This window comes from Tiliqua scincoides, chromosome 4, assembly GCF_035046505.1.
Source record: "Tiliqua scincoides isolate rTilSci1 chromosome 4, rTilSci1.hap2, whole genome shotgun sequence".
NCBI classification, from domain to species: Eukaryota; Metazoa; Chordata; class Lepidosauria; order Squamata; family Scincidae; genus Tiliqua; species Tiliqua scincoides.
Window position 1 is genome coordinate 172,818,618 of NC_089824.1, and position 12,796 is coordinate 172,831,413.

The 12,796-nt window shown below is 44.1% G+C and overlaps 1 protein-coding gene across 1 annotated transcript in view; it reads left to right on the forward strand.

Moving 5' to 3' along the window:
* Window positions 1-11,626, forward strand: part of DEF6 (DEF6 guanine nucleotide exchange factor) — a 50,899-nt gene extending 39,273 nt beyond the window's left edge. The window contains exons 7-11 of the mRNA XM_066623353.1: window positions 924-1,222; window positions 4,259-4,425; window positions 5,783-5,981; window positions 8,196-8,286; window positions 9,205-11,626. Of these exons, the coding sequence (XP_066479450.1) occupies window positions 924-1,222; window positions 4,259-4,425; window positions 5,783-5,981; window positions 8,196-8,286; window positions 9,205-9,410 (962 nt within the window). The 3' untranslated portion in view covers window positions 9,411-11,626. The remainder of the gene's footprint in view (window positions 1-923; window positions 1,223-4,258; window positions 4,426-5,782; window positions 5,982-8,195; window positions 8,287-9,204) is intronic.
* The last annotated feature ends 1,170 nt before the right edge of the window (window positions 11,627-12,796 follow it).

Here is a 12,796-nt window from a genome sequence, read left to right on the forward strand (position 1 = left end):
ACCCATTTCTAAAATCAGGAGGTTGCACATACACATCATGGCTTGTAACCCGTAATGGATTTTTCCTCCAGAAACTTGTGCAATCCCCTTTTAAAGGCATCTAGGCCAGATGCTGTCAACACATCCTGTGGCAAGGAGTTCCACAGACCGACCACACGCTGAGTAAAGAAATATTTTCTTTTGTCTGTCCTAACCCTCCCAACACTCAATTTTAGTGGATGTCCCCTGGTTCTGGTGTTATGTGAGAGTGTAAAGAGCATCTCTCTATCCACTTTATCCTTCCCATGCATAATTTTGTATGTCTCAATCATGTCCCCCCTCAGGCGTCTCTGCACTCTGGGGTTAATACCAGTCTTAAGGTTTGGAGACCTGGGTGCAGAATATTTTGCAAACATTTCCTGCAAGCATCTTGGCTCCTCTTCTTGTTACTAGATGGTAGTGGTTGTTTGAGACAGGGCACTGCATTTGATGTAACCATGGGGTTGTGCCAGTCTGACCCTTCTTGCATCTGTGTGATGTTTCCATACTACAAGTACTCAGAGACCCTGGCCCCTCTGATCTTCTTGTGAGGACTCCTTTAGTGACTGTTTTTTAAAAGACTGTGGAGGCATTATTTACCTAGACTTGGGAAGAGGGGGTTCAGGAGGTGAGGCTTGTGAATGTCATAAATGGCTTCTGTTCTCCCCCAGTAGTTTGAGTACTGCATGGCACAAGGCTTTATGAACCTTGCAGTCTCACTTGGAAACTTGGCTTCTGTCTTGGGAAGCTTTGGTTGAATTTGTGATGTGGCAGCTAAGAGGGCAGCTATCTCAAATGTCTGGGCAACAGGGCTGCTGAAATGCTCCATCTCCTTGCCAGGCCTTTGTCTCAGGCAGATAAATGCATGGTCCCTATTGACTCCTCTGCCCTTCCTCCGTTGGCAGCCATCCAGATGGCCATCCGCCTACAGGCAGAGGGTAAGAAGTCCCTGCACAAGGATTTAAAGCAGAAGAGGCGGGAACAACGAGAGCAGCGAGAGCGAAAGAAGGCCGCCAAGGAGGAAGAGATGCAGCGCCTGAAGCATCTGCAGGAGGAGAAGGAGCGCAAGCTGCAGGAACTGGAATTGCTGAAGGAGGCCCAGCAGCAAGCCGAGCTTCTGTTGCAGGAGGAGGAGCAGCGGCGCCAGCAGCAGCATGAGGAGATGCAGAAGATGCTAGAGATACAGCTGCAGGAAGCTGAACAGGTGAGTACGTGAAGGATGAAAGCTTAGAGGGTTCTGGATCCATAAATTGCAAAATATACCAGATCAATACATGAAACAGGCTCATACAATCTCATGAGACTTCAGGAGTTTGTTCAGCCACCTAGCTTCACATCCTGTGCAGTACAGCCTTTCTGGGGCATCCAGTCCAGACCGTCTTGCTGAACTAGAGTGTAAGTGTTTAAGGCTTCTTTGGAGACTGCTACACTCCAGAGAAGTGCAGTACAGGGCCCTCTAGATGGATGTGGTTACAGGACAGAGATGGAGAACTTTACCATCATGGCTTTCTTGTGGTATTCCAAAACTTTATTGAGAGTATCTAGATGGTCAGGTAGTAATAACAAGGAGAAGGGAAGTTGTGGGCAAATGTGGTTGTGTGATCAGGTTTCCACTACAGGATGTGGTGACGAAGGTCAGCTTTTGCAGGCAGTCTTACTTAAATCGGCCTAAGGTTAAATATGTGAAGCTTGCACTAGATAGTTTCTCAGTGATGATTTTTCTGTATATTGTGGCATATTAAAGGCAAGACGAAATATTGAGCTGTTTATGGACATGGATAAATAATTTATGTAATCATTTATTTTGCTAAAGTATATAGATAATAATAATAATAATGTATCTGACATACATATGGAACTTTATACCAGGGACTGTAATTTCATTTTTGTGGCACGGGGATCCCTCCCTCAGCTCCCTCAGTTGCTGGGAGTTTAATCACTGGGGGGAAGAAGGACAAAATATAGAGGGGTGTCCTGCCTTCTGTGGTCACAATCCTTGGAGTAGACCCTCTCCCTGGAGTGTCTGAGAGAGGAGGGGGTTGGGTCATCTTGGTCTTTGTCCTCTGAGAGGCAGCTTCACCAAGGCAAGCACAGCTGGGAGCTTTCTGCTCATAAACGCACCAATGACGTGCCTTTTTGTCTTCCCTCCTCCCAGCTATGCCCAGTTTCCCACCCTTCATTCCCAGTTTCCCACCCTTCCTTTCTGAAGAAGGGCAGGAACCAAAAACCTCTCTACTCATGTAAACCAGGGCCACTTTTTGAGTACTACTGTCATTCTTGTAAGATTTCTTGGGCCGCCTGAGGGGTGGTTCTCACTTCATTACTGGCCTTGCTAAAAGAAGGTCATCCCAAACCAGGTTGGCTGAGAACCAGCTGCTGCACTCAGACAATTCTTTTTTGTCATGATCTATGAATTTCCTATTATCTGTGGCATTCATATCATTTCTAATGCAAATAGTTGTAAAAGGAGTCAGTATGAACCATCATATTTCCAGAGGGTTTAGCTGTGGAAGTTTGTATTGGCAAAAAACAACATGAAGATTCCTGTGGCACCTTAAAGTCTTCACAGATTTATTGTGGCATTAGCTTTGGTCTGCAGCCCACTTTAGCAGATGCAGGAAGCATTTTCCTCAGTTATTTTTTTTTTATTCATTTCACCTATTTAATATCCTGCTTTTCAGTACCATACCATTTAGTTTCAGAATGGCAGGCAGTAAACATTAACGCAAAACAAAAACACATTTTATAAAACACATTAGCTAGGATGACTAATAGAAGTAGAGTTTAGAATGCAAAGTTAAGAAGCTTGGGAAAGTAAAGGGGGTTGCATACAGCAGCAGAAAGGTAACCTGCTTGGAACTAAGGAAACTTCTCTCAGGAGTGAATTCCAAAGCTTGGGCTCCACCACAGAAAAGTCTCCATCTCTGTTCTCCACCACCTACCTCACATCTGGTGGCAGAGGGACCCAGATAACGACCTTTGAGGCAGGTCTTGGTTAACAGATACACTCATGCATATAGAGCAGGGGTGCCCAAACCCCGGCTTGGGGGCCATGTGCGGCCCTTGCGGACCCCCAAACTGGCCTGCAGGGAGCCCCCAGTCTCCAATGAGCCTCTGGCCCTCCAGAGACTTGTTGGAGCCCATGCTGGCCCAATGCAACTGCTCTCAGCATGAGGGTGACTGTTTTGACCTCTCGTGTGAGCTGCGGGCCAAGGGCTCCCTCCTCTGCTTGCTGTTTTATGCCTGTGAAGCAACAGCAGCAGCGAAGGAAAGGCCGGCCTTGCTTTTTGCAAGACCTTTTATAGGCCTTCAGCTATTGCAACAGCCTTCATTCATTCATATAAGTTCTATCTGTAATATTCATTTATGTATATTTATTCACATTTGACATGTAAATTCTTTTTTCCCCCGGTCCCCGAAAGTGTCAGAGAGATAATGTGGCCTTCCTGCTGAAAAGTTCGCATACCCCAATATAAAGTAAAAGAATTTTACTTGCAGGGCCAAATGGCCATGGAATACGACAGTTGTGTCAATTCCATGACAGTTGTAAGTAATGTTTAATTATATAAAAGATAAGCATAGTGCCCATTCACAATAGGTGATAACATAATCTTCTTAGGATTGCTTTAGTGAAAGAGGAAACCATTGTCTTGATTCAGACATTAAAAAAATAGAATCCACCTCATGGATGAGTTCTAGTTTAGCAGTTTTATGTTGGAGTGTCCCATTGCTCTGTTCTTACCCTTATATAACAGTATTAGAAAAATTTTTTCCTTGCTTTACGTAGCATTCTGTGCAAACCACCCAGTTCAGACAGGCAACCATATACCAGGGTTCATCCCTTACAGTAGTGTGGTAATAATTTTAGCACCCAATCTCTCTCATGTATTATCTACTGAGGTAAACATCCAAAGTGTTCTGCTGTTGGAAACTGGAGGCCGTCAGCCAGTAACAATCAGGTTTTTTTTCCCCACCCACGATGTCCTAGGATCTCAGGCCATGTCTGCTTCTTCCAGGCAGTTCTGTTTCTTTTTATGTTGTTTAAGCCTTTCTTGTACACATACCAATATACTGTATACTGAAATGGTAATAAGGTTGTTAACAGCATGAACAAAAGCCTTGCCAAAGTGTTTACCCAAGTGCTGGGAAAGAGGCTGCATTTGAGTGACTGATTCTGCCCTCTGCTGTTTGCTGTGTACAGGACTCTACTAATAACTGTGTTCTCTTGACCTACCTGCAGGCACGTGCTTCCATGCAGGCTGAGATGGTTCTGAAGGAGGCAGAAGCTGAACGTCAACGCAAGCGCATCACAGAACTGGAGGAGATGCAGGAACGACTCCAAGATGCACTGCAGCAGGAGGTTAAAGCTCGTCAAGATGAAGAGGCTGTGAGATATGCACAGGCCAGGTATGGCTGATGAATCCCTGGCTTCCTATCAAGTAGCACCACAGCTAGCCCAAGACCTACTGACACCTGAAATTGCATGCCAACTGCTGCCCCCACTTACCTGATGATGTGCCAGCCTCTGCCCCTCTTGCTCTCCAAGATTCTAGCTCAGCACTTTCCACTTCCGCTCTGCCCCCTTTTCCTTGTCCAATCCAAGGAGTGGAAGGAGAAGGAGGAGTAGTGGAGGCAAGTAGGTGGACAAACCCCACCAATCTAGTTCCTGAGGAAACCCCTTCAGTTGGCCTCATGGATGGGCTGGCCCTGAGTAGCATTCTGCAAGTAAAGTCTTGGAGCAGTAGCTACTGTGAGAAAGGTTAATCTGGGGTGATTGTGAGCTCTCTCACAGACATTGGGTCCTCACCATCCCTTCCCATTTAGCTTGTTGGAAGAGCTGTAAGCTGTCCCACAGTAAAGGTTGTACATTGCTTCTTGCAACATCTCTGTGCCAACTGTGTCTGAGCAGGCATAACTTTCAACTGCACCATAGCATATACGGATTTTATGAGTGGGATTTGTCCAGGGATAGCTTAGCCCAGTGTTTCACAAACCGTGGGTCAGGACCCACTAGGTGGGTCACAAGCCAATTTCAGATGGGTCCCCATTCATTTCAATATTTTATTTTTAATATATTGGTATGTGACTGCATTTAGGGAAATGTTACAGATCTGTACTTTTAACAAGCTACTATGTATATTCTTTTAACAATGATAGTCAGTGGGACTTATACCCTGGTAAGTGTGGGTAGGTTTGCAGCCTAGGATTGTTAAAAAATTTTCCTGCTTGATGATATCACTTCCCATCATAACTTCACCTCCATTGGGTCCCGACAGGTGTGAGAAACACTGGCTTAACCTTTTGGTTGTTGTTTTCCCCCCTTCCTAATGTACCTCTTTTTGGGAACATCTATGTTGGAAATAACTGTGGCAGGGCCAGCACAAATGACCTCTACCACTTCTTCTTCTTGGCAAATTCAGGCTGCAATTCCATATAACTTTTCTGGGAGTAAGCCCCATTGAAAACATTGGGACACACTTTTGAATAGATGCACGTAGAATTGTGCTATCGGAAACCTTCCTTCCATTCTCATTCCATAAAGAGATGCAAGGTGGGACACAGCAAAACTCCTCACCCTATCTTTCCACTATGGCATTACCTCAGATTCTAAGCATGGAGTCAGTTTGTCCACTATTCTTGCAAAGCCTGTTTGTTTCTCTTCACTGTGACACAGACCAGGTATGAATTCTGGAATGACCAGAAGCTTGAACAATGTAATAGTTCAGAAGGTGACATGTAACTATCTCTTCTGCAATATTGTTAGGCTGCTGAGTGAAGAGGAGGAAAAGCTGAAGGAGCTGATGAAGCTGAAAGAAGAGCAGGAGGAATATATCATCAGGGCCCAACACGAAAAGCTGATTCTCAAGCAAGAGATGGAAAACAAGAGCAAATTTTTGGAAGATGCTCAGAAGCAGCTAGAAGAAGTGAGAGTTAACAGGGAGAGGGTGGATCAAGATGTTGTGGTGAGTGTGGCGATGTCCCTGCTGCCCATTCTCTCTTTGGAAAGAATTCCTTATCTTGAGGGTCATTGTTCTTTCAGAAACATATGTTTTTTTTCTTATCCATTTCCTTTCTATCTCACCTGCTCAAGATGACAATTAAAGCATGCTTTAAGCATGCTTAAAATATGGTTTTCAGTGGAGGAAAAAAAACTGATAATGCAATCTAAAATATGCAACTGATCATGTATTTTATTTAGTGTATGGCATATAATACATGGACTTATATATCAGTTAGACTAGATCAAATGTCAATGTCCAGTTCATGCAGCCATTCAAGGACAGAGTTACCTTCAAAGAAAAAGTCAGACCATGGGCAAGTATACGTCCTCAGTTTGCAGCCAGACACAATGTGGTACATGGTTTGGTGGGAGAACCCGCAATCACACTGAGGGGTAGATACTAGCCCCCATTTAAACATTGAGTCCTGATGAACACCATATAGGGTACGGATCCTATTCAAAGTTTTCCAGTACTGATGAGGTAAGTTGAAACCTGGCACCTTAAGTGTAGGATCGTCTATATATCTACCCATTTCTAGGTGTTCGACTGCCCATTGAACTTTCCATTGGGCATTGATGTTGAAATCATTGTGCAGATGTTGTGCGAGTGCCAGAGAAGTCTTTCTGGATTTGAGCCTACTGATTGATAGATGAGGAAGATCGTCATGCACTGGTAAAAGTGGGTTGTCGATTATTTTTCTGTATTCTTTCACTAAAGCCTGACCATTTAAATCAGGGGTCTCCAAACCCCAGCCTGTTGGGCCAAATTTGGCCCTCAACACCATGTTAAGATATATGATATGGCCCTGGGGCTTAAAAGTTTGGAGGTCCTTGGTGAAATGAAATACTATTCAGAATTTTTTAAAAAATATGTTGAGTTACTATGAACTTTTGTAATAAGAAAATGCTTTACTTGCTTCCTGAATACTAGCAGTCTAGAGCTAAAGCCAGTTTGTCTAGAAAGGGCATTCATTAAGCAGATACCATAACAGAAAAGTCCTTGAATTACATTCTTGCTAATTTGATCTTATAGAGCGGACCCAGGAATTTGGAACCTAAGAACAACATAACATTTAATATCAAAACTGTCTTAACAGGTTGTCTCTTTAAGATCATGGGTTTGCTTAAGACAGAAAAAGCGAGATTGCTTTTTGTGTTGACAAACGTAATAAACTGAAATAACAGCAGTTGTTTTGGTATCAGTAGAGTTGAACCTGTGTGGCATTAGTATGGTAGGCAAGTCAAGCTGTGGGTTTCAATAGAGAGCTATAGCTAATTATAAAGTTCTATGAGAAGTTGTTATATTTATTGTCACCTCTCCTGGAAGACTGGGTGATCAAATCTGCAGTCATTCAGTCTCGTAAAACAAACAAAAAATGGTCCACATCTACTTTGCTTCAGTGATACTTCAGCATCATGTATACATTTGCACTGTCCATTCAGGTCTTTAAAACAAAACACCTTATTGTGATGCCCTATTCAATCTCTTCCTCATCTCTTCCTTTTGAGAGAACTGTGTGAGTAGAATGTTTACTCTGAAGCACTCAGACTCCTATTAGATTCCTAGACAATAATTCATACTCTAAATTTGGTTCATGATCTACACCTAGAGATGCCAGTAGGGGCATCAAATCTTTAGCCAACCAACCAGATCCTTGTGTGGCCTTTGACGCAGTTGATCCCAGTAGTGGACCTGCTGTTAACTGAATGGGGCAAATGCCCCGGATGCGGAGTCCTGTGCGCCTCTAGGACCACGCTTCTGGCTTCTGGCCTTAATGAGATTCCTGACATGGTTGGAAACTGTGCTTCCAGTTTGCTGGAAGCACAATTTAAGACCGCAGAGAAGCCTCAGTCAGCTTCCCTGGTTTGACCTCGAGTCATGCAAAGCTCTGTTTTGTTCCAGTGAGTGGGGGTGGGGTGGATTTGCACGCAGGGGGGCAGTGGCATCTCGTGTGGGGGTGCCATTGCGGATCTTTGCCCCAGGCTGAGGAAGTCCGCCATGGTTGATCCAATTTGATTTTTACATGCTTCAATACTGTGCAGTATAACCAAGTCTCTCTTCAGAAGGCATAATTAAACTCCTTGCAGCTGGTTCCGAACTTGTAGATTGCAGTTGTCTGGTTTTTGTAGTACATGAGCTTATTTATTATCTGACTGTCTTTTCCTGTTACTGCAGTTGGCCCAGCAGAAACTCGAACAAGCAAGCACCAATGTAAAACACTGGAACGTCCAGATGAATCGACTGATGCACCCCATTGCACCAGGAGGTAAGCAACTGCTGCAAGTACTGAGGTGTGGAGCAAATGCACAACTAATATTTTATATGGTTGAAGCCAGATGACTTGTTGTTTCAAGTCAAGCTGGATAGAGAGATGCTCTTTACACTCTCACATAACACCAGAACCAGGGGACAGCCACTAAAATTGAGCATTGGGAGGGTTAGGACACACAAAAGCAAATATTTCTTTACTCAGCGTGTGGTCGGTCTGTGGAACTCCTTGCCGCAGGATGTGGTGATGGCATCTGGCTTGAATGCCTTTAATAGGGGATTGGACAAGTTTCTGGAGGAAAAATCCATTATGGGTTACAAGCCATGATGTGTATGTGCAACCTCCTGATTTTAGAGATAGCTGTCAGAATGCCAGTGCAAGGGAGGGCACCAGGATGCAGGTCTCTTGTTATCTTGCTTGTTCCCTGGGGCATTTGGTGGGCCGCTGTGAGATACAGGAAGCTGGACTAGATGGGCCTATGGCCTGATCCAGTGGGGCTGTTCTTATGTTCTTAAGGCTTTCTAGGGAGTAATCTTATGCTATGGAAAGTCATAGCAGTGATTCTTTTGGATCTTTCTCCTAATGGTGCTCAGATGCCAAGGCTTTATGAGCATGACTGTTGCTTTAAAGTTCCTTTGACCTCTTTTAGAAATACAAATGTCCTTGCTGCATTCCAGTGCCTGGGAACATTCTGACTTCATTTGTGTTCTGCATTGTTGTTTACCATCTAGGTTCCACTTCAGAGTTCACTGCATTTCATCTGGAGTGTGTGTAAATTCCGCACATGCTAAAATGTGGTACTTTCTTGCAGTAACAGTGATGAGCTTTGCACGAGGAATAATTTAAATATGGTTAAAAAAAAAACCTGAACAAACCCAAAAACTGAACTGTTGTTATGTCTGCATTTGTTTCTAGAGAAGCGTAGTGTGGTGAGTGGAGGATTCACGGGCTTCAATCCTGCACTCTTGTCCAGGAGAGATTCCTCTCTCAAACTGAAGCAGAGTCTGGAAAAGAAGAAATCTAACGCTGTGAAGAATGAAAGCAAAGAGAACATAAATGGAGAGACTGAAAAGCATCTGCAAACTCCTGATAAGGATAATCCTACCACAGCAACTCTCTGATTATTCACAGAAGAGAAGGAAACTCATTGAAACTTAGGGGCCAGGAAGTAAACATTGTGACAGCTTAAAATCATGATTACAGTATATACATATGAATCCTGAACAGATTGTAAAGATTGTATAGGAAAGTAATGATTCTACTTTATTCAACCCGGAGCTATGCTGGCAACTTGCTTAGAGTATTAGAGCTGCACCTGATGTGTATAAAATGGACAACGTGGAAGTTTCCTTATCCAAAATACAGAAGTCTGGTTCATTGGGATTACTGCCTGTGGTGCTTTCTCTTTGGCCTCAGCAAATGAAGACAAATTCTGGTCACACTGTATCATGCTCTGCCAGTCTTGGCATAAGGATTTCCTAACAGCTGTTGTTGCTGGTAACTGTTGCTGTAACATGCCAAGAAATCTGACATTCTCTAAAAACATCCTTTTTAAAAAAAAAAAAGTAAAATATATATTGTGCACTGTTTTGGTTTGACAAATGTTATAAAAAAAACCCAGCTGGGGCCTGTTCTGGAAGGATGATATTGTTAATATTCTGCTTGAGTCCTTTCATTAATCTTCTGTTATTTAGCAGTAGCAGCAGATGATGTTATTGTGACCAGGCAGAGTTTATAATTCCAGTTCCAAAAATGTTATTTTCTTTAACTTACTTAAGATCGATTGACAGCCTAAAAGAGGACATTGTAGAGAGCTAAGAATTTGATGGCTGGTTTGACTACACTGCTTTATAGACTACATCAGGGGTGCCCAAACCCCAGCCCTGGGGCCACTTGCAGCCCTTGAGGACTCCCAATGCGGCCCTCGGGGAGTCCCCAGTCTCCAGTGAGCCTCTGGCCCTCTGGAGATTTGTTGGAGCCCGCACTGGCCTGCCGCAACTGCTCTCAGCATGAGGGCAACTGTTTGACCTCTCGAGTGAGGTGTGGGATGAGGGCTTCCTCCACTGTTTGCTGTTTCACATCTGTGATGCAGCAGCGGCAGCAAAGGAAAGGCCAGCGTTGCTTTGTACAAGGGTTTTTATAGGTCTTGAGCTATTGCAAGACCTTCATTTATTCATATAAGTTCATCTTTAATATATTCATTTATGTAAACTTATGTAAATTTATTCAAATTTTAAAGGTAAATTAATTATTTTTTTCCCCTGGCCCTTGACACAGTGTCAGAGAGATGATGTGGCTCTCTTGCTAACTTTGGACACCTCAGTCTACATTATCACTTTAAGTTAAAACGGATTGCTTTTCATTAGAAGAATATATGAAATATGTGCCCCTTTATTTCCAAATATGTATTTCCTTAGGAGCCGGCTACATTTTGTCTTAATATCACAGCCAGACTCAGAGTGACAACTCAGAACCGGAGTGACTACTCTGGTGCGACTACTCAGAACCAGAGTGACTACTCAGGTTCAAAGGGCAGCCAAAGTGAGCCAGGATATAATGTGTGTTAGAAAAAATAATTTTTATTGATATGCAGAAGAAGGTGTAAGTGAAAGCAAATATAAATGTAAGTGCATGTGAGAAAAGAATGGTTACATAAACAGGTGACACATTGGCAAAAGAAAACTCACAAACAACATCCCTTCAATCTGTTCTGGATTCTGTACTACAGTGGAGGGACTCTAGTGGGGCAGATTCCGGGGCATGCAAGATCAGTTTCTCATTCAGCGGTGAAATCCAGAGGGCGTTGGCCTGCTTTGGGGCTTTTTATATACCTATATGCAAAGTAGATTCTAGAAGACAGAAGAGTGTGTTTCTCCTGCAAAAACCTCCTCCTCTTCCCCCCCCCCCCTTATTCATTTTGGCAACTACTTCTAGTCACACAAGCAGTTTTCCCATCTGGGCCTAGCCTTGCCATTATCTAAACTATGCAAGAACAGATAAGCAGTGCTGGTCACCCATCTGAGTATGTGGGGGAAGGGGCATAAGAAAGCAAAACTATTGCTAGAGACCTGGAATCCCTCTCTACTTGGGTTGGTAACATGAAAACTGTGAAAGATCACTAACTCTTTGAGATTATAATTACCTTCTAGTACCAAGTCAGTACATGCATTGCTTACAAGAAAGGCACTGGAGGAGCCAATCCATAATTTCTAGAAGTGTATATATTTCTAGAAAGTGTATAAAAGTGTATATTTCTAGAAAGTGTATAATTTCTAGAAGTGTGTGTGTGTGTGTATACACACACACACAAAGGCAACAGAAATAAAATTTCTTGGTGTAAAAAGAAATGAGTGTGGCCAGTGACAGTGCCAAGTTGCTGGAGACTGTGGGACAGAACTTTACACTGGGACACCCCAATGGTATTCCCTGAACAACTCCTGATAGCACATTGGGCACTACCATTCCCCACTGGTACTGAGGGTTTTAGGAGTCCCTGGGCAGATGGGTCTTCTGATGGACACTGACCCTTGTCCATGCCCAACCTGACCAACCCTTGATGCCACGACTGAAAGTCCCATCCTTTTTACTACCCCACTGCAGTATAGTATAGAGCTCAGGTTATCATCCTGGCCTGTGTGGGCAGAAATTGGTTCCAGTATTGCATTTGTTTGCTTTTTAGCAATTAGACATTCTTAGCCTTAAGCCTTAATTTTTTTAAATTAATGTATAAGCCCAGTTTGGCAACTAGATTTCCTGGAGGACCTCTTTGACAATGGTGGAGAGCTAAGAGCCTGAACCAGAGCAGCCTGTGCCAGCCGAGTACTGGTGTTGAGCATCGCAAAATGTGCCATAAAGCATATTGCGACACTCACTGCTGGCTCAGCATGGGCACTGACCCAGCCTGAGCCCGTGCTGAATCAGCGCTGGGTGGAAGACCAAGGACCGCCACTGGAGCTCTGGGTGAGAGCTAGGCGGCAGAGAGATAAGTCTGAGTTGAGAGAGGCATTCCAGGGTGGGGGGAGGGCCGGAGAAGATATGACGGGAAGAGGTGGGGTGGGAGGGGGCGGACACAGCAGCAAGCCCTGCAGCCATATCCTAACCTCTTTCAGGCCCAGGAGACCTGATGCGGGTCTCTTTGAATCTGCGCCCACTGAGTAGTGGGTGCAGATCCAAGGAGACCCGTCGGGCTGCCTGCTCACTACATGGGATAAGGGAGCATAAGCTGCGGCATGCTGCAGTAGCCATTTCGGTGCTGCTACAGCCCCATGCACTGGGGAGCTCAGGATTGGGATGTAAGGCACTAGCTTCCATTCTCACAATGCCCTGGGCAGGTTCTACTGCCATACAGTATGTATATACTGCCGCCTCCACAGCTCCTCTATTGCCCTTCAGATGGCAACAGAGACACATTACATGCGGTTGGGATTGGCCCTGGGCCTTCCACTTGCTGTCTTGTAATGTATTTTCTGGCCTTTGTTGTCTTGTGGACTGGAGAATTCCTTCTTGA